Source organism: Rhinopithecus roxellana, chromosome 15, assembly GCF_007565055.1.
Source record: "Rhinopithecus roxellana isolate Shanxi Qingling chromosome 15, ASM756505v1, whole genome shotgun sequence".
NCBI lineage: Eukaryota > Metazoa > Chordata > Mammalia > Primates > Cercopithecidae > Rhinopithecus > Rhinopithecus roxellana.
This window is the reverse complement of record NC_044563.1, coordinates 9,042,377-9,063,252: the sequence shown is the minus strand read 5'-3', so window position 1 is coordinate 9,063,252 and position 20,876 is coordinate 9,042,377. Positions and strand designations below refer to the sequence as shown.

The following is a 20,876-nucleotide window of genomic DNA, read 5'->3' as shown; positions in this document are numbered from 1 at the left end:
TCCCCTATCTCTCTGACCTTCTGTAGCCACCTGTCCTCCAGCTCCCGCCCTGACTTCCCAAGTCTCCTTCCTCCAGTAATGACCTATCCCCTGAGGACAAATCCGAGATGTTGCCCCAAAGCTTTAGGAAAGGTTGTTTCTAAATGGAGCTTTCTTTCAAGCATACAGGTCTAAGAAGTAACAACACACCATCAGTGTCTAACCCTAACCATTCCCTCCAGCCAGTCGCCCACCCCTGCTCTCCCTGGAGGGGCCCCACCCAGGAAGCCCCTTCCCCAGCATCCCTCTGGACATCTGCCCCCCACTCTCAGAGCCTAAGACAGGTCTGGGCTGCCATCCCCAACATCACCTCCCTCCTCTGCCCTAACATGAGCTTCCTTCCAGGCCCTGGGGATTTTTCCCGTCGCCCAGGTCTTCCCTGGGAGCACTTTTCACGGAGCAGGAGACCAGCACACTAAGCCTGGGAGAGGAGAAAGGGAGGAGGAAAGGGAAGCATTGGCAAGATATAGGGATTCTGAAGGCCAGCAAGTTCCTCGGAGCATCCTGTCTCTCCTCTGAGACCTCAGCCAGGGCTTCCTGGGTAGGTGGGAGCGCTGCCCTGGGCGAGGCACCCCATCCGAAGAGGCCCTGCCATGCCAGCTCCCATACCTGTGTGAGTGGCCCATGGCCAGCAAGACATGCTGCCTGTGACTCTCCTTGGCAAATCAGGACACCCTATTCTCTGGGGCTCTACCCCACTCAAGGACCTTCAGGAATCTAACTGGACGCCTGCACAAGACGAGATGCCCAGAAAAGCCTCCTGTCTTCCAGGTGGCGGTTTGTTTTGGGACAGAGGCTTGAACAGGACTGAGAGGCTTCCGGGCGCCTGCACGTCCCTGCTGCTCCCCACCTCAGACTATCTTGTCACAGCTGTCACCCCACTTCCTGTTCCAGCAGCCATCAGACTGGGCCAGGGGCCTGCCAGGAACCTGGGTACCATCTCTTCCCTGCCTGCTGCCTTCTCAGCTAACCGGGATCGGCCCAGCATCGCACATGCAGAAGCATCCTCTGTCCCTGCTCTGTGCCCCGGGACAAGTCTCATGTTCCCCTAGTTGCTGGCAACCTCCAGAGCTCACATCAAGGGTCGGCCAACTTTTCCTAGAAAGGTCCAGATAATAATTTAGGCTTTGCAAGACGCATGTGATCTCCATCACACATTCTTTTTTTCTTTAAAACGACCATGTGAAAATGTAAAAACCACTCTTAGCTCGTGGGCCGTACTTTGCCCCCTGCCTTACAATTTAGCCGCCCTGCTTCTGAGGCTCTTTTCTTGCCCAAACGCTGGTGGCTCCAGTGGAGAAGCAGGTGGCGAGGGTTGTCCTGGCCCCCCATGATCCCACCCACGCCTTGCAGGGAGGGCAGCAGCCCTCTGCTTGATGGTCGTGACTCCCCTAACACTGCCAGCTTCTCCCTCCACTCTCCAGCCCCTGCCCCTCATCCTAACCCTCGCGGCCTGCAGAGCTGGAGAGAGTGACGAATCGGGAATTTATGCAGAGGAGCTGTTCTGTTTTTAAGAAGAGAAAAAGGAGTATCTGAAAAATGCATTAACTGGGGAAAAAACATGTTGTTTTCACTGAGTTTGCCTTCCCCCAGCACAACTAGCTCCCGAGCAGCCAAATGGAATTTTACCAACTCTGAAACAGTACCGGTGGGCAGAAAACAAAGAAAATGAGGATTTGTCCTGAGGGAGGGGGCAGAGTTTTTTCCCGAAAGTTAGATCCCAGCACAAGGGTCAGCCTGGAGTAACTGTGCCCAGGACCAAAGATGCAAAGACAGGGAGGGGCACAGCAGCCACTTAGCTGCCTCCGTTTGCTGAGACCCCAGAGATAATGTCCCATTTTCCAAGACCCTCATGCCCTCGCCCCTCACCTCAGAGGCTGTTTTTCACCTGTTTGTTCCCTTTTTGACAACCGCTCTGAGAAGTTAGAGTAAGCTGTTCTTCTGTAAACCTCGCCTCCCTTCACAGTGGTTAAAGTGGTAGACATCCTGACCCAGCATCCTCTCCCTTCCAGAATATTCCGTCAGCCCTACTGTCTTCCCTTTGGCCCTTCTTGAGACGTGCTTTCCTGCCTGGCCTGTCTGAGAACCCCTCCCTTTCCTTTTGTTCTGATGAGAGGCCCCACGCTGGAGGAGCTCCACAAAGCACCCAGAAAACGCTCACGGACTCTGATGGCCTTCAGGGATAGCAGGGTCACCGCTGATGCTCCCTTTTCCCCCCCGGCAAATGCGGGTAACCTCGCAAAGACCCTGGCAAGTTGCCCAATGGTTCTCTGAGAATGCCTCTACTAAAGGTGTCACACCTGGCCTCATACAGCTGCCCACATGTCCACTCCAAGAGAGTCTCGCCCTCTTGCCTACCCCCCGCCTATTCAGCCTTGACTGTGCTCCCTCAAAGCACCATCTCTCACTGCAGGCACAGGCTCCCTGCAGTCCTGCCAAAACTGTTCCAGACCTTGCCAAGTTCCTGCACTTTCTTGCCGCCTTGGCTTGTGGTGCCTTCTGGACCTCTTCTCCAGTGAAAGGCCCTTGACCTGGACTCAGTGGTGAAGCTCATTCCCTGGATCTCCAGCAAGGAGGACACAGGAGACAGCCACTGTGGCCGAGTTGCCATATACCACAAAGGACTTTCATTCTCCTCTGATGGGCTTGTTTATCCAGGAGCCTAGGGGAGGTAGCTCCTTAGACCCTGCCTGGCTTCAAGGACATCCGGTTGACCGTGACACAGCATTGTCTATGAAGGGCTTCCATAAGGACAGGGTGCAGTACCCATTGAATTTCGAAACTTTCTAAGCCTGCGCGGTGCCGGTGCAGGATACTGACGGAGCCCGATACTGACGGAGCCCCTCCTTCTTCTCCCAGTGGCCCAGATGGTCAGAGCGAGTCCAGCTGGGCATGCATTAGCCTTTGAAAATCTGTGGGGTCCCAGGGCCTATGCTCCATTCCCCCCACCCTACCCCCCGTGTTCCCTTGGGACTGTCCCAGCCATAGGCCACCTCTGCAGGCCTCTGCCCAGCCCCTTGCAGTTTAGCTCTGGAGAATCTTGCTCTTGGCTCGGGCCAGTGGAGTCTCAGGCCATAGTCACCTCCCCTCCCTCCCTGCCTCCACTCTCCCCACTCTATCCTGCAACTGTTGACAGTGCTGAAGTTTGCTTTCTTTCCTGCAGGGCCAGTTTCTTACACTTTTTTCTTCTCTCTCTTTGTCTCTGTCTCTCTCTCTCTCTCTCTCTCTCTCTCTCTCTCTCTCTCTCTCTCTCTCTCTCTCTCCTTCCCCCCTGCCCCTGCCCACGGGGCCTCCTCGTTTCACCCTGGCCGGTGGGCTGCCCACCCCGGGCAGGGAAGGCCGGATGGTGGTGCTATCCTTGGTCTTAGGGCTTTCGGAACAGGATGACTTTGCCAATATCCCTGACCTGCAAAACCCAGGAACCCAGCAGAACCAGAACGCTCAGGGGGACAAGAGGTACGAGCACAGGCGAGGGCCTGCGGCGGCGGCGGCAGAGAAGGAGGCGCGGAGAGGCCGCCTGCCTCGACCGGCCCTGGCTGCTGGATGAGGTGGTGGTGCCTTCAGCGGATGCTGGAGCGGGAGGACGAGCCCCCTCCCCAGCCGGTGCCCTCACACACAGCCACCTTGGTGGTGTCCCTGGGGTCTGAGGCCACTTGTGGCCATCCTGGGACCATTCTGGATCAGGCCTGCTCTCCGGCATGCTTGCCCCAGCCCGGAGCAAGTGCAGCCTTTTCTGCCCCATCTTCCTGCTTGGCTCCTCTCTGCTGCCCCTCCATCTTTCATCTCTGTCCCCACCCCAACCGGAAATCCCTGTTTCTCTGGTGGTTGGTGGGCGGGGGGGATGTTAGGGAAGGGGCGCCAGCCTGTTCTCCCTCATCCCCACCCCCTCAACCTCCCTCTTGCCTGGAGGTCCTGTTGGGCTGCTTGGCTGATGGAAGAGGAGCCCATGGTGGGAGGGTCTGGGGCATGGGAGAGGCCTGGTGGCCAGAAATAACCAGAAGGTTCTCCCCTGAGCCGGGGCACCAGGAGAGAGCTGGGGAGGGCCCGGAGCAGTGCAGGCAGCCATCCTGAGCAAGGGTGAGGCCTGGCTTTGTTGGGCTCCCTGTCACTGCGGCTAGCCTCGGGACCCTATGGAGACCGGGCATAGCCTGTGTGGCCACAGCACAGGCCAAACAGAAGGCTGGGCATTTAAACTGCCACAGCCTCAGCTATCAGGAATTCAGGAAAGCATCTCCTACTGTCCCTGTCTCAGGGAGGGGGCGGGGTGCTGCTCATGGGCAAGGGGTAGGGTGGGAAGTCCCAGGGTTCAGGCAACATCCCACAGCTGGGCCAGTGGATGCCTGACCTTAGGGTGGGTTGACCACACCTGTGGTTTCCAGGATGAATTAGCCTTTGGGAATCATGGGAGGAGGGCTTCTCACCTTGATCGGGTCTGCTTCCCATCAGACCAAAGGCCTGCAAGAGAGCATGTGGCCTGGCAGCCAAGACATCTGCCTTCCAGCTCTGGTTCTGCCAGAGCCTCATTCTGCAGCCTTGGGCAAGTCACAGCCCCTCTCTGGGTTCTCTGCTCACTTATCTGTCCAGTGAAGGATTGGACAGGGTAACCTCTAAGGAATGGCCCCTCAGGCTCAAATATGCTAAGCCTTTCATGAGGGAAACGGGCCTTTGGACTGGGGCATGTGTCCTGTGAGCTGGGCAGGAACTGTTTGGACAGGCCATCCTGAGGCTCTTGAGAGGCCCCAGGGGCCAGAAGGGACTATCCCAGGCTGCTGCCCTGGGCTTGTGGGCTAGGGAGGGTGAATAGACTGAGAGGCAAGATGGCTGGCTTGCCTGTCCCTCTGGTGGCTCCTGGAGACCACCCCTCCCAGTTTCTTCCCATCCTGAGTCCACAGTTGCATGGTCTGTGGTGGGCAAGGCTGGAAGTCCCCAGAGAGTGGGGCCAGGTCTTTCACTGAGTGGCACAAATGGTGTCAGGCCCTGAGCCCATGTGCAGGGGTACCCGAGGAGCGGAGCCTGCCACCCTGACCCACCTAGGCACTACTACAGGAGCTGTGACTTCCTGAGCCAGGGTCTCAAAGCTAGGCTGCAGGGCAGTCAGAGGGCCACTGGGAGGGCCAGGAGCCAGGGGCGAGAAGACACAGCAGGTGGCTGGAGTCCTCTGAACGCCCACTAAGAAGCTGAGACTGGTGCTGGGAAAGGTGTGAAGCATGAGGGAGCAGAAGCAGGCTGGAAACAAGATTTCACATCACCCATGTGTTAATGAACCGGCTCCATTGTCACCCACAGTCTATTTTTACCTCCTTGCCACTTAGGTCTCACTCCATATTTAATATACCCATCCCTTCTGATCATCACATCAGCTTGTCCCCTGCCTTCCTGGGAAAGGTGGGTGTGGGGGTGGAGGTCGTGCGCCCTCGGCACCACCCAGCCTGACTTTCCAAGTGGACCGTGCCATTCCAGCCTCGTCATGCCCACCTATCCTGGAAATTAATTCCTCACGGACACTGAGGTGCTTCTCGGGTGGTGGGCTGTCACAGGGGACCAGAATCCAATGCTTCCTTCCCAGCAGACTCTCCCCTTCCCAAAGCTTGGCATCAGCACCACCCACTGGGCACCAGGCAGCTTAGGGCCCCACCCCTCTGAGCTCCTGGACCCTCAGACTTTGGAGTGGTGGCCTTGAGGTGGCTGTCCCTCCCTCTTCAGCCTTTCCTTCTAGACCCAGGGTCTGCCCTTCTGACCCCAGCCCCACCTTTCCCTCCCCAGCTGACTCCTTGACCAGATGTCTCTGGAGGAAGGGGTAGTGGCCCTTGGCTGTCACTGGGGAGGACACTCAGCCCCCTTGGTCCGTGAGCAGCAGGCTCATGGGAGACAGCGCCCCGGGAGGAGGAGTGGCCATTCCAGGTTCCAAGCAGCGTGCGAGTGTGTCCAACAAGCAGCAGGAGATGGGAGGGCCAGTCACTGCCTCTGTCCCCACGATTCTTGGTGTCCCTGAAGTCCCCCATCCGGGATCCTTCAGCTCCTGGGCCTCAGCACCACACTTCAGACTGCACTCCAGGGAGGGAGGGAGGCCCTGGCTCCATGCCCTGCTGTGCCCATTCCACCCTCAGCCACTCTGCTCGTGTCCACCCCCTCATGCTGTCTGCCATCGTTTCACCACTGCTCCTTGGGATCCAAATGGTTTCCACCGCGGCCCACCCCCACCCCGAGTGGGGGACAGGGCAAGGCGGGGACCAGGCCACCCCCATTGCTCTCCCTACTCTAAAGCCACCATGTTCTGTCACGGTGTGTGTCCCCCGCCTCCTCTCTGCCTCTCCTGTTGGCCGCACGCTCCTCCCTGTCCCCTCGTCCACCTGGCAGCCTTCACACGTCTCTGACTAACTTTCTTGGCCTCTCTCTCCCTCTGTCTCCTTTCTCCCATCTGCTCCTCACAGGGCTGCCCTGGGCCGGCGATGGGCCCCTTGGCCTCTCCCTCTGCCTCTCTCTGTGCCTCTCACCTCTGTCTCTCTGTCCTGTGACCTCCGACAGCTTCAGTGGCGCTGACCATCTCTCCCAGGCTGCTTGGCAGCTGTGCCGACGCTGCGGCGTGGCCAAATAACTCTAACGTTCTCATACCTTCAGCAGCCAATCTCGCACTCTCCCTGCTCTCCCACTCTGTTTCTAACCTGACTTTACCTCTCCAGCTGTTTCGGGCTCCTTTCCTACCCCCTGCCTGCCTGTGTGAGCACGTGTCCTCTCCTGTGTGTGTGTGTGGTGCGTGCGTGTCCACATGTCCATGCGTGCCATGGCCCTCTGGGAGGGGCGCCCGCGTGTCGCTGGGTGGAGTGGGCGTTTCCGTGTTGTAGAGGCAGGGCCAGGTTTTCACAGCAGGTGTATCGTGCTTCTGATAATTAGGATGTTGGGCCCTGAAACCACTCCCTGCCCTTTCCGTTTCAGTTTGTCCCCCTTCACGTGCACACGTGGCATGCCTGGGTCACCCCACGCGTCTCTTCTCGGGATCCCTGTGTGCCATCGCTGTATGTGTGTCGTCACTGCTGCTGTGGTTGGCCTGCCTGTGGCCCCTGCCGTCCTCTCCCTGCCCCTCTGGATGTCTGTGAGGCTCGTGTGCATGTGTGTGCCTGCGTGTGCACATGTGTATATACGTGTGTGTGCGTGCACGCATGTGCGTGCATGTGTGTGTACATGTGTGCATGCTTGTGTGTACATGTGTGTGCATGCTTGTGTGTGTGTGCACACACACGCACCCTGCTTTAGGACCCTGATGTCTCCCCTTCAGGGCCTGGCGTATTCTGTGCATGTCTGTCTGTGCCTGTTGTGGTCGCCTGTGTACTGGAGGCTGGTCTCTACCCGAGGGCCATGGCTCATGTCCACCCTCAGCGTGTGGCTCCCAGTTTGTGGCTGTGTGCTCTCAGAGCTGTTCTATTTTAGCCTGTCCTGAGCCCCATGCTACTGGTCCCCCGTCTCCTCCTCCCTGCCTTCCTCCACCTCTCTTCCTCCTCATGGGACATGCCAGCCTGGTCCCTGGGCAGGCTTTTAGTGCCCCCTTCCTGATCCCCAGCTGAACAGAGCCTGGGCTCACCACCCAGCCACTGGGTCAAAGAGCCCAGCATCCTGGGAACGGCATGGAGTCAGGTGCAGACAGGGCTTCTTGGTGGTACCTGTCTTTCTGTGACCCTGGGTGAGAGCCTTACCAAATGCACAGTCTTCAGCAAGTGGGAGAAGGATGGGAACTGGGGAACAAGGGGGTGTAGGCTCACCCTATCCAATATGGGGCCATTAAACCTAAATGAGCTTACATTCAACAAAATTAAAATTTCAGCTCTCAGCCACACTGGCCACATTGCAAATGCTCAAATGCACACATGTGGCATGTGGCTGTTCCACTGGACAGCACAAATACAGAATACTCTGTCACTGTGGAGAGTTGTCCTGACCTCACCTGGTCAGTCTCATGTCTAGAGGGTGGGAAGAGGATTCTTGATGAGCCCAAGCAAACACAGGTGGGGCATCTGGGAGACAGACCTTCTGGGTGTGTTTGCAGAGGGTAATGATGCAGAGAGGCACCTGGACACACCATGCCACGGCGGAGCCTCCCCCTTCCAGGCTGGGGGCGGATGGGATAGAACAAGTGTCTGGGGAGTGGGGGCGGTGGCCAGCTCACAGACCAACTATGCAAGCCGATGACTGGAGGGTGGGGGGTTTCTGGGGAACAGGAAGAATGGGGACACTTCCCCCAAATATCCCCTATAGGAGTAGTTAAGCCACAGTCGCCTGGGGTAGAGGCTGCAAGGAGAATGGGCCCCAGGGATGGGTCTCCAGGGAAAACCAGGTGTCCACGTGGACAGGAGTACCGCTCCTGCTGGCCCGCCGGGGATGGCAGCTGCTGGGGTCTTCAGAGAAGGTCCTGCCGCCCCCCAGGCCAGGGTGCCCAACCCAGCTCAATTCCCAGCCCAATCTCATTTGGACTCCCCTGCCCCCAGGTTGCCTGCAGGAGGGAAGGCGGTGAACACAGCCCCAGTGCCAGGCCAGACACCCCACGATGAGTCCGACCGCCGGACCGAGCCACGCTCCTCCGTCTCAGACCTCGTCAACTCCCTCACCAGCGAGATGCTTATGGTGAGAATGAGGGAGCCTGTGCTGCTCCGAGGAACTGGGCTGGGAGGCCAGGGGCAGGAAGAAGAGGGACATGTGTGGGAACCAGCAACGGCATGGGAGTGGCCAGGCAGGGGAACCGGGTCAGAAGCAGCCTGGAGAGCCAGGCCCAGCATGGTGGCCACTCAGCACTTGGTGACTGAGTGTGCAAGACCGGGTTTTGCTTCCCAACTCTTTCCTCAAAATATCTTCTCCATGTCTCAGTTTCTTCCTTTGACAAGTGAAAATAAGAATTCCCATCCTGCTTTGATCCCTTTGTGGATTGAGAAAGGACCAAAGAAAACCCACTCATGCAAGATACTTGCAGGATCCTAGAGGGAAAGGCTGGTGGGCAGAGGACTCATGGAGAAGGTGTCCCCTCCCGAGAGTGATGTCCCCTTAAGTGGAGGTCTGGGGTGGAAGGCCTAGCCCAGCGACCTCCCCCATTCCCATGGCTGGAGGCCCCTGAGAACAGGAGAGCAGGAATCCACTGGTCCCGGCTCCTCTGAGGGGACAGCTGTGATGGGGTGCCACACCCGTGCCCCACCAGAGGCCTCCAACCCTGTGGGATCCTAGTTCTAGGTTGCTTGGCGCAGACAGAGGTTGTGGTTCCCACGGTGCCCCCACGGGGGCAGCAGTGAGTCACAGCCACTTGCCCCACCTGTACTTTTTCAAAGAGGTCCTGGAGAGAGAAAACTGGGGAGATTGGCAGGCAGAGATCAGTTAAAGGTCGGAAGTCCCAGGAAGACTTGAAGAGGGGATGAAGTTGGGAACCCAGCACCTGCTCTGTTCCTACTGGACTTGACCTGGGACACTTCATCTCCTTGGATTGAACCGCTCGCTTCTTTAGAGAGAAGGAAGTAGGCTTGGGAGCTCCCAGCCCCTCCCCCACTGCCCTGGCAGCAGAGCCCCCACCCTTCTGCCATGTAGAGTTCCAGCCAGCTCTAACCATCCATCCCCACTGCCCCTTCTAGCCTGGCGTTTCTCAAATTGCTACATGTGCAGGAATCACCCAGGAACCTTGTTAAAATGCAGATTCCTGGTCAGTGGGCCTTTGGTGGGGCCTAAGAGCCTGCTTTTTTTCTTATTTTTTATTTTTTATTTTTTTGAGACAGAATCTCATCTGTCCCCTAGGCTGGAGTTCAGTGGCACAATCTCAACTCACTGTAACCTCTGCCTCCCGAGCTCAAGCGATTCTCCTCCCTCAGCCTCCCGAGTAGCTGGCATTACAGTAGTGCACCACCACGCCCGGCTAATTTTTCTATTTTTAGTAGAGATGGGGTTTCACCATGTTGGCCAGGCCGATCTCGAACTCTTAGCCTCAAATGATCCACCTGCCTTGGCCTCCTAAAGTGCTGTGATTACAGGCTTGAGCCACCGCGCCCGGCCTAGCCTGTGGTTTTCTTGAATCCACATTAGAGCATCAGATTTTCCACATCCTAGATCTGGTCGCCTCGGGCCTCCCCACCTCTCCCCTTCTCCCCGCCCGCCAGGCCCCTGTGTGTCTGGCCCTCCACTGCCCTCCTTCCATCTTCCCCCACCCAGGCAGACTGACCCTGGCTGTCCTCTCCTCTGGATGGGCCATTACCACAGCCCACCCTGCCTCCCTGCACAGCCCCTTAATTGGTTACAGCTTCCCGGTAGCCAGGTTCCCAGAAGGGACGGCCCCTTCACAGCCAGCTTGCCTGCCTCTTGCTGCCCCCAGGGAGGGGCCGACAGCTGCAGCCTGCAGAAGGAAGCGCAGGCCCCATCTCCCTCTCCTGTGCTGGGAAGATGCTCAGAGGTGGGAGGGCAGAGTCTAATGGCACAGCTCTGTGCCAATGCTAGGCCGTTGACGTTAACAGCCATGATAAGATAAGCAGGGCAGAATCAGCCCACTGTGACCTCAGCCTGTCCCAGTCTCCAGACTCTGGGCTGTGGAATCTGGGGGTCGAGAGACAAGAGTTAAGCACCCAGAGCTGGCCAGAGAAGGGGCTGAGGGGCAGAGGTGTCTGAGAAGAGGCGAGGCCACACCTGCTTCTGAGCACCTCCTGCCTGGTACAGGGGTGGCTTGCTGCTTTTCGAGGATGACTTCTGCAAGGGCTCGGGAAGCACCTTCCCTGACTGTGATGGGGTGGCCAACCTGGTTGCCATAGAGATGGCTCTGCCCCAGCTGAGTAATTAGGGCTCAGGGTTGTGGCTTAAGAGGGCTGGGAGTGGGCACAGAGCTGCCACCCCTTTCCCAGGTGAAACCCACCTGGCCAGCCCAGGCCTTCCCAAGACCACACCGTTTGGGAGCCTAGAGCCAAGGGACCAGAGGGACCTCAGGTGGGGCGGGGGCCACCTGGGCTCCGGTCATCAGCAACTCCACCCCAACTTTAGAAGCAAGGGGGCGGGCGAGTGGTCTTTGCTGGCACTGTCTACACATGCTATGCCCCAGGTGCTCGGTCCCTCTGCCAGTGGGTCAGGTCGCAGGGCAGAACTCTAGAAGGGACCCCTTCTAGCTCTCCCAGGACCCCTCAAAGTAGGTCTCATGGTCCCTACTCTGCAGATGTAAAAACAGGGTCAAAGGGTGCGTGTGGGGCTGGCATAAGCAGAGAAAAGAGCGTTGGGGGAAAAGCAGACTGTGGGCAGGGAAACCACGTTCTCCATGGGCCTGCAGTGGGGCTTGAGGGTTTATCTGGATCGGCCAAGGGGTGGGGGCTGGAGGAAACATCTTCTGCTGTAAGGCAGCGTGGTACCCCCAGCTAGGCAGGACCGGAGTAAAGCCCCAGACTCCAGATCTGAGTGCAAGAGCAAGGCGCAGGTGGAAGGGCACTCAGGATTCCTGGCCACTCAACTGGGTTCCATTCCCACTGGCCATTCAATCGCAGGCGACTTGAGGCAAGTGACCCAACCTCTCTGTGCTCGCAGCCACAGTTGGAACACCGGGAAAGTGTTCCAGTGGGAGTACCTGCCTCGTTGGGATGTTGTAAGAGGTCAGTGAGGACACGGCACAGGTTACAGGCAGCCAGCCAGTTCATGGTAGTTACTGGTGTGAGTGTGAGGCTAGGTGCATGGCTCATGCCTGTAATCCCAGCACTTTGGGAAGCCAAGGCGGGCAGATCACTCGTGGCCAGGAGTTAGAGACTAGCCTGACCAACATGGTGAAACCCTGCCTCCACTAAAAGGACAAAAATTAGCCAGGCATAGTGGTGTGCGCCTGTGGTCCCAGCTACTCGGGAGGCTGAGGCACGAAAATTGCTTGACCTTGGGAGGTGGAGGTGGCAGTGAGCCGGGATTGCACCACTGCACTCCAGCCTTGGCAACAGAGTGAGACCTTGTCTCAAAAAAACAAAAACAAAAAACTCTCATGAGTGTGATTCCGACGCTTTTCACCCAGCACGGTGAGTCCGCGGGTCTTTGCCAGCTTGAGGGGAAACCTCGGTGTTGTGCTGGGGTGTGGGCCTGCTTCCGTGGAAAGAGCAGGATTTTGAGTCAGAGAGGATTCATACTGCTGTGCAGTCTTGGCCACGTGACTTAACCTCTCTGAACCAGTGTCCTCAGCGAAGGTGGTGCCACCTGCCTCATCTGGCTATTGTCAGGATTCAGTAAGGAGACGGCGATGGGAGAGTCGCTGGTCATGGCAAGAGCGCACTGGATACATTATTATTATCTGTATTATTTAGTCTTTCAGAGCCTAGGACTGCCTCTCCAGGATGAAGGAGAGGGCACAGAGCAGGTTTCTACAGGGGAAGCGGGAGAGAGAAGGGATGCCTGCAGTTTTTCTTAACTGTGGTACCCAGGGTCCTACTCCTGTCTCTCATCCAGTCATTGTGGGAGACTTTCGAGCCAGGGATACCTGAGCCATGCAGCCCCCTAACTGGGTCTGCTGTGATCAGTGGTCTGGGGCTGCACTCAGGCAGCTGGAGGGTGGGCAGGGTTCCAAAACCTCCTAGGTACTACCAGTGTGCTCACAGGTTCAGACACGTGGCTGGGAGACCCTCCTCCCGGCTGCTTCCTGTGGTTGGATGTCAGGATGGGATGAGACGCCCACCCTGCCTCTGTGTGACTGTCCGTTCCTGGGTCAGCCCAAGCGCCCTCCCTCCCAGCACTCCCCAGCCCCCATGGACAGTGCAGTCATCTGAGGTGCCTTTTACCCAGCACTGATGTCCAGGCCCACACCAGCCCCATCTAGTCAAAGTGCTTGGGGACAGGGCCTGGGGGGTCTGCAATTTTCTTGTCCCTAGTGATTTTGCCTTACACAGACAGACATTGCTCCTGAAAACTTGCCTCTCTCATTTTGTAAATCACATCATTCTCCGCACCCTAGAGAGTCACTTTCCAAAGAATTGTTGCGGTACACTCTTTTTGATGTGAGCAGCCTCCCTCATCTGCTGTGTAGCCCAGGTTTGTGTCAGTGCATCCCACAGTTGGCCCTACCATGCCACGAGAGGGCAGGGAGATCTGGGGGGCTCGGGAACCCCAGCACGCACCAGGGCAGCTACAACCAGGAAGGCGAGGCAGCGGAACTGGAGCTTGGGGCAGGCGGCAGAGCCAGGGCTGCGAGGAAAGCCTGGGAGGTGGGTGTCGTGCATACGGCTTTGAGGTTCAGGAGACAGGGCTGTCTCGGCTCTGCCATCCCCCCTTCCCCTCCCCTCCTGTGAGACCCTGGTCAAGGCACCTGCCCTCTGAGCCTGAGCAGTGTCCATGGGATGTGGCTGGGCCACCACCTTCGGCCTCTTACCCGTGCTGGCCAGCGGTGGGGACACGGGGGAAGCAGAGTCCTCCCCAACCCTGCCGGCGTCTCCCCCACCCCCAGCTCTCCCCAGGCTCCGAGGAAGATGAGGCCCACGAGGGCTGCAGCCGAGAGAACCTGGGCCGGATCCAGTTCAGCGTCGGCTACAACTTCCAGGAGTCCACGCTCACCGTGAAGATCATGAAGGCCCAAGAGCTGCCGGCCAAGGACTTCAGCGGCACCAGTGACCCCTTCGTCAAGATCTACCTGCTGCCTGACAAGAAGCACAAGCTGGAGACCAAGGTGAAGCGGAAGAACCTGAACCCCCACTGGAACGAGACCTTCCTCTTTGAAGGTGAGGCTAGTGCCACCCTTCCCCCGCCATGGTCACCTCTTGCCGTCCACCATCCCCCTACCCAACCACACCTGTGCTCACATGGACAGATGCATATGGGCACACACCTGCAGGCCCACAAATGCACAAACACATGCAATCAGATACACTTATGTGCACACCTGCATGCGTGCACAGGCACAGATCCACACACATGCGCTCACAAACGCCCACACAGGCAATGTCTTGGCCCGGTTAACCTGATGCATTTTGTGTCTAGTTGGGATCAGGTCACAGGAGCCAAGTGGAGCCAGCATCACAGCCAGAGACCGAGGAGGGAAGCTGGGCCACCGCCTGGTGTTTCAGTCCAGACACAGAGCTCATCCTGAGGAGGGCAGGGAGGGAGGGAGGCACCCACAGGACTTAGAGCTGGAGCACCCTGGAGCCACCAGAGCATAGTGGTTCAGTGCACAGGCTGTGGCCTAGGCTGCCTGGGTTTGAATCCCAGCTCTTGCCACTTATTCGCTGCGTGACCTTGAGCAAGTTCCTGAGCCTCCCTATGATTTGGTTTCCTCATCTACAAAATAGAGATTATAATAGTGAGGGTTCAACAAATAAGTGAATTGTAAAAGCACTTAGAACAGTGCCTGACACCCAGCAAATGCTTAATACCAGGTTGTTAAACACACTCCATCTGTTGCCGTTCTCTGACCCCCTCCCTCGCATGGGACAGGAACAACAGCTCTGAACCATGCCTGGAGGCCGCTGAGACAAATGTCCTTTCTCTCTCCTGCAAGCCCTCTCTGAAGGCCGGTCTTTATCTCTTATCTCTGAGGATTCAAGGTAACCAGGAAGCTGGGTGTGTGATTAAGGAGTGATTTCTATCCCAGGGCCTTTGGGTGCTAGGACCCCGCTTAGAGAAGCTGTAACCCTTTGCCAGTGGCTCCCCATTCAACCAGGGAGAGTAGATCCCTACTCCAGCTGCCCCAAGCCCTAGCCTTCCAGAATCTTCACCGTGTACCCCAGGGACCTTTCCCCACCTGCCGTCCCACCTACTTAGCACCCCACCTCTTCTGCAAGATGACAGCCAGGTCACCCACTAAATGGCACTGAGGGTGAGCAGTGAGTGTCCGTGTGTTTCTGGATGCCCTCCTTTGCAGGCACCATGAGGGCCAGTTTAGAGATGGCTCAACCAGCGAGAGGTTCAGCTGTCTGGAGCTATATGTAGCCAGCTGGCAGGGCAAAGGTTTTGAGCAGAACTCCAATCCTCCAGTCTCTTCCACGAGCATGTGCCCAGCAACAACCACAAGCTGGGCACTCTTCTAGGTTCTGGGGGTGGAGAAAAGAATGAGGCACCATTATGGCCCTCAAGGCATTTCTGGCCTAATGGAGACACAGATGTGTAGATAACCCAGCCACACGCAGCAGGACAGGAGCTGCAGGAAGCCAGTATGAGCTCCCTTTGATGGTGCTGAAGAAAATTTCCCAGAAGAGGGACCATTCAAAATGGGTTCTGATGGATGAGTAGGAATTTGCCACCTAGGAGCCTGCCTCCTCTGGTGTTGATGAGAGCTGACTGGGGTGCAGCGACTTCTTGGAGCTTCCAATATTCCCAGAACACTTGTCCTTATGCATTTTACCTGAATGGATGCCAGGGGTCCCCTGGGCAAGGTCCGTGGGGGACTCTGAAATAAGCAGGACACAGCTTCCCACAATATGAGGAAAAGGACCCTGAACAAATTCAGAGAGTCTCCTCTTCCCACTCACCTGCTCCTGTCAGAGCTCCTCGGTGCTTCCAGAGTCTCTGGGGGAAGGTGCTGGAATCCTCCGGAGCTCCTCCTTCCCTTCATCTTCTGCACCAGCCAGGCTTAGGTTCCAGGCGTCCTCCGTCCTGCTCACACCTGGGTTCAGAATGTCCTCACCTCAGGCCTCCGAGCTGGCCTGTGCCCCCTGCACCTCCTGGGCCAGCCCCACCTCTGACTAAGCCTCCCAAGAGCTCATGACTCCTGGCTTCAGACCTTCACCCAGCCCCCTCTTCCCTTCTCCATCCCATTCAAGCTCCTTCTGCTCCTCTCCCTGTGACCTTCGCTGCCACCTCACCTCAGCATAGTCCTGCTGCTCCATCAGGCCATTTCACTGGCATTGATTCATCTGTTCAATTATGCATTCACTTAACAAATATGTATTGAGTGCCTACTATGTGCCAGAAACGGTGTTAGACACCAAGATCCAGTGGTTGGTGACAGAGAGGCCTTTCTGGGAACCCTTGCCTTCCGGGAAAGCCAGACAAAAATCAGGGAAAGAGACAGAGAAATCTGTTACTGTGTGTGATACGTTTTGCGGAAGAGAAGGTGCTAGAGCGTATAACGGGATCTGACACTGTCTGGGGTGCCAGGAAAGAATGCTGAGACCTGAAGGATGAGAGTAGCCAGAAGGGGGGCACGTGGTGGGGCCAGTGTGCGCCTGGCCCCGAGGCGGGAGGAGTAGGGGTGTTGAAGGGCCAGGAAGAAGGCCGATGTGGCTGGAGCCCAGTCATTGAGTGAAGAGCGGTCACAAGCCAAGCAGGGAGAGGACAGCCGGGCCAAATTGTGGAAGGACTTGAAGCCAAGGTAGGGTGCCCGGCTTTTATTCTAAGTGCACTGGGAACCATTGAAAGGCTTTAAGCAGGAGCACATCATGATGGAATTTCTATTTTTAAAAGATCTCTCTGGCTGCCGCGTTGAGAATGGACGGTAGGAGAAAGCGTGATGCGGGGAGGGCGGTTTGGAGATGCTTGCAGCTGCCTAGGCAAGAGGTGCCAGTGGCTTGGACGAGGGAGGTAGCAGTAGAGAAGGGGACGCTGCAGGAGGAAGGACAGAAGCACAGGCGGGAGGAGGGGTGCCGAGTCACAGGACACTTGTCACCTCCTGCTTCTGTGCCTTTGCCTTTTCCCTCCCACCGATGCTTCCCCATGTCCCTCTGCCCTGAGTCCTCCTGGGGCCTGCGTACTGGCAGCTGTGGCCACCTAGGCAGAGCCACTTGCCCAGACCTGCCTCGGGACGATTGGCAGCGGCTGCTCAGCCACTGAGATGGACACAAGGTGCATGTGTGAATGGATGATCACAGTTCTATTCTTAGCTAGCTGGGACTCTGGGCAAGTACTTTAAGCCGTCTGAGCCTCATCTGTAAGATGGACGAGATGCCATTCACCTTGGAGAATTGTTGAGGGAATCCCATGAGACGGTGACAGTTCTTGCTAGCACTTCAGTAAGGTCTAATTGCAATCCAGTGTGCCTGCTGGCCCGGTGGGGTGGCAGCGGGAGGGCACAGGGCCTGCCTCCTCTTCCCAGGGCCTTCCTTGCCTCCCGGGCCCCATGTGGCCCCTCTGTGCCCCTCTTCACTCACACCCATCTATACCCCCAGGTTTTCCCTATGAGAAGGTGGTGCAGAGGATCCTCTACCTCCAAGTGCTGGACTATGACCGCTTCAGCCGCAACGACCCCATCGGGGAGGTGTCCATCCCCCTTAACAAGGTGGACCTGACCCAGATGCAGACCTTCTGGAAGGATCTGAAGCCATGCAGCGATGGGAGTGTAAGGCCCCATGGGTGGGCCTTAACTGGACAGGCAGCAGGGCAGGGCTGGGAGATCTGGTCCCAGACCCTCGTCAACCTTAGAAAGGCCAGGAGGGCTGTGGGAGAGGGTGCAGATGGGCAGGCCCGATGGAGCTCAGTCCTCACTAGTAGTCAGAGCACTGGTGCTTGGCACTTGGTGGGGACTCACCTGATCTGTAAGAAGGAACCTAGGGCTGTGTTCATGGAACAGAGAGGAGATGGTGGACCTGGGAGGGGCAGTACACACACCTGCCAGAGGAGGGGAGACAGAGTGAGACAGAGGTGACAGACAGGGGCATGGGTAAGCGCCAAGGTCAGGGTAGATGGGGCCTGGGGGCAGCTGGACCAATCAGAGAGCTCTGCTAGCCTAGTTCCCCACACCTCTCCTGTTGTGCCTCCCAGGGGAGCCGAGGGGAGCTGCTCTTGTCTCTCTGCTACAACCCCTCTGCCAACTCCATCATCGTGAGCATCATCAAAGCCCGGAACCTCAAAGCCATGGACATCGGGGGCACATCAGGTGCGGGGCTCCTCCAGCAGAGGACGGGCGGGCCGGGGATGTGCTGGTGACACAAGGGTTACACTGGATGTGGAGAGCAGGGTCTGCAGTGGTCCTCACCCCAACCCGCCACACCCCCACCTCCAGTCCTCACTCCTTACCCTAGGGACCTTGGGGGCCCCCTTTGGAACACCCTCATCTTGGACTCTGTTTAGGAGTCAAGATGTCAGCATCATCCTGGACTCTGTTCTTCCCAGAATCAGGAAGAAAGGGAACATTGTGGGAAGACCTGGGTTCTATCCCCAGCTCTGATGCTACTTGTCTGATATTTTGGGCAAGACCTGGCCTCTCTGGGGCTCAGTTTCCTCGTTGGTAGTAACAGGAGGGCCCAGGTGATCGCTAAGGTCCATCTGCTGATTCTCCCAGGTCCCTCTTGTTCTTGCCTGGGTCTCTCCTTGCCTCTGGGGAAAGCACACGGCCCTCCTGCCCCAGCTTCCATTCCTGGAAGGGGAAAGGGATCCTAGGAAGTCCCTCCCCCACGGTCCCTCTAACCCTTCCCCACTCCCTCCCCCAGACCCCTACGTGAAGGTGTGGTTGATGTACAAGGATAAGCGGGTGGAGAAGAAGAAGACGGTGACGATGAAGAGGAACCTGAACCCCATCTTCAATGAGTCCTTTGCCTTCGATATCCCCACGGAGAAGCTGAGGGAGACGACCATCATCATCACCGTCATGGACAAGGACAGACTCAGCCGCAATGACGTCATCGGCAAGGTAGGGGCGAGGCAGGTGGTGTGGTGCACACAGCTGGTACCAGCGAGGCTCCGTTCCTTAAAAGAAGCAGCGGGGGTAGTGGGCACGGGCTGGACACCAGGAGAGATTGGGATCAGTCTCCTCCCCTCTCAGGCCTCTGTTTCTTCATCTGAAAATAAGGGGATGAGATGACCCCCTCGCAAGGCTTCCTCTCTAAGCATCCTCCTATGGGTAGGTCAGCTTAGGACAGACCACCAGCGGGCAGGGAAAGAAGCAGTGCAAGAGAGGAATGGCCTGGATCTCAAACGAAAGGTTTTCTGGACAGGATGATGACATTGGGGCAATATTGCCCGGGGTCCTGTCTACACAGGGTGAGCTGCGTGGGGCAGCGTTGGGAGCTGCAATCAGACTCCAAAGACCTCGTTTCAGTTCCCATCCCATCTTCAGATAAACCATATAACCTTGGGCAAGTGGCTTGGCCTCTCCAAGCTTTAGTGTTCTCATCTGTAAAATGGAGCAACTAGTACTGTCCCTGTAGAACTTTACAGGGTGGTGTAAGAATTGCTTGAGGTATGTGGATGTTCTTTGGGAGGCCGAGGCGGGTGGATCACCTGAGGTCGGGAGTTCGAGACCAGCCTGACCAACATGGTGAAACCCCATCTCTACTAGAAATAGAAAAATTAGCCGGGCATGGTGGCGGGTGCCTGTAATCCCAGCTACTCAGGAGGCTGTGACAGGAGAATCGCTTGAACTGCAGAGGTTACAGTGAGCCCAGATTGCAAGACTGTACTCCAGACTGGGCAACAGAGTGAAACTCTGCCTGGAAAAAAAAACAAAAGTGATCTCTTCATATCACGTAACCAAAAAATTCTTACCTGACCTTGAGTTTTCCCAGGATGGGATTCTGTGACATAAGCCCTTCCATGTTTCTACCTTAAAATGTCTCTTTCTGTGTTTATTTATGGTTTAGTGTTGAGAGAATGGGCTTGAGAGTCAGATTGCCTGGGTCCAGATCCTAGCCTTACTTTTTAAGGCTGTAACTTCTCTGAGCCTCATTTTCTTCTCTCAAAACGAGAGTAGGACGGTCCTACCCTCACAATGCGCCGGGAGGATTAAGTAAGATCGCACAGGTGAGCTAAACAGCTCACTAAACAGCATAGGACTTGGAACGCGTGTCAGCTAGTATGATAATAAAGGGACATGTATATCCATTCAGGCAGGGCGGTTTGACCAGGACCATGTGAGGAACCAGTGCTCAGGGCAGTCATGGGGGAAGGGGAGATGCCAAGAGTGAGGGGCACACACCTGGGCATTACCCTGTGTGGGGGAAAGGGAAAGGGGGACTGGATACCCACAGGGAAGGGAGCTGAGTTGGAGGCAACCCTCAGACAGATGGGAATGGAGAACTCACCTGCTGGGGTGAAGGAGGCAGCCTGGCCTGAAAGAGGAGAGCTAGCCCTGCCTGCCATCAGGTATGGCACGGGGAGTATGACTGGCCAATCTGTGGTCACAGGTGGGACAACTCCCCAGGACATTGCCACTCGTACTCCAGAAAGAGTATGCGCCCCTGCCTGGCCAGGGTTCAGGTCCCACCGATCCCCTCTTGACCGGCTCAGCCCAAAGGCCAAGTGACCGTATCTACTTTGATGTTCTTTTGAAGCTTAGCCTTTTGGAGTTGGGTGTCCCTTAGATACTGATTAGAGCTCCTTTTGGAACAGTCCTACCTTCTGTTGGCTGAACCAAAGCAAACATGGATTTGTTCTCACTTTGGCCTGGGTAACTTATGGAGCCCAAGGATCTCTGAATCCTTCTGACTCCCGGCTCCTGCTCAGCCCCTGGAAGCCAAGAGTCTGCCCCTTGTCTGCCTGGCATCATCCAAGGCTGTAGGTATCATGCTGGGCTGAGGTTGCAATGGGGGCAATGCTCATACTCTTAATCGCCCCCAAGTCCCAAAGCTGAGGTCAGCGGGGCCCATCCTGGGGGTTCCAGGGGGATTCATGCATGCAGCCCTGTGAGGCTGCGAAGCAGGATTAGGCCAGTAGCGTAGAGCTCCAAAGACCTGGATTTCAATCTCTCTGCGCCACTTATAAATGCTGTGACTGTGGGTAAGTCTCTTAACTCTTTGTACCTTAGTTTCCCCATCTGAAAAATGGAGATAATCACATAACCCTACCTCGCAGTTGTAGGATTGTATGATCCATGCATATGAAGTCCCTAGCTCAGTGCTCACATGCAGCGAGTGCCCAGGAGCTGGGAACAATTATAATTAAGGGAGGCTGGACAGCACCCAACAGATAGGGCAGGGAAGGCCATGGAGACGAGCTGCCTCCAACCCCAC

General features: G+C 56.8%; 1 protein-coding gene across 3 annotated transcripts in view; it reads left to right on the top strand.

Moving 5' to 3' along the window:
* SYT7 (synaptotagmin 7) overlaps positions 1-20,876 on the top strand; it is a 66,402-nt gene that overhangs the window by 40,216 nt on the left and 5,310 nt on the right. For 2 of the 3 annotated variants that reach the window (XM_030918821.1, XM_030918820.1), the window contains 5 exons: positions 8,517-8,652; positions 13,448-13,718; positions 17,100-17,269; positions 17,692-17,806; positions 18,360-18,559. In XM_030918821.1, coding sequence (XP_030774681.1) covers positions 8,517-8,652; positions 13,448-13,718; positions 17,100-17,269; positions 17,692-17,806; positions 18,360-18,559 — 892 coding nt within the window. Of the gene's footprint in view, positions 1-3,372; positions 3,496-8,516; positions 8,653-13,447; positions 13,719-17,099; positions 17,270-17,691; positions 17,807-18,359; positions 18,560-20,876 lie in introns of all 3 variants that reach the window. The other variant, XM_030918819.1, reaches the window with a different exon arrangement.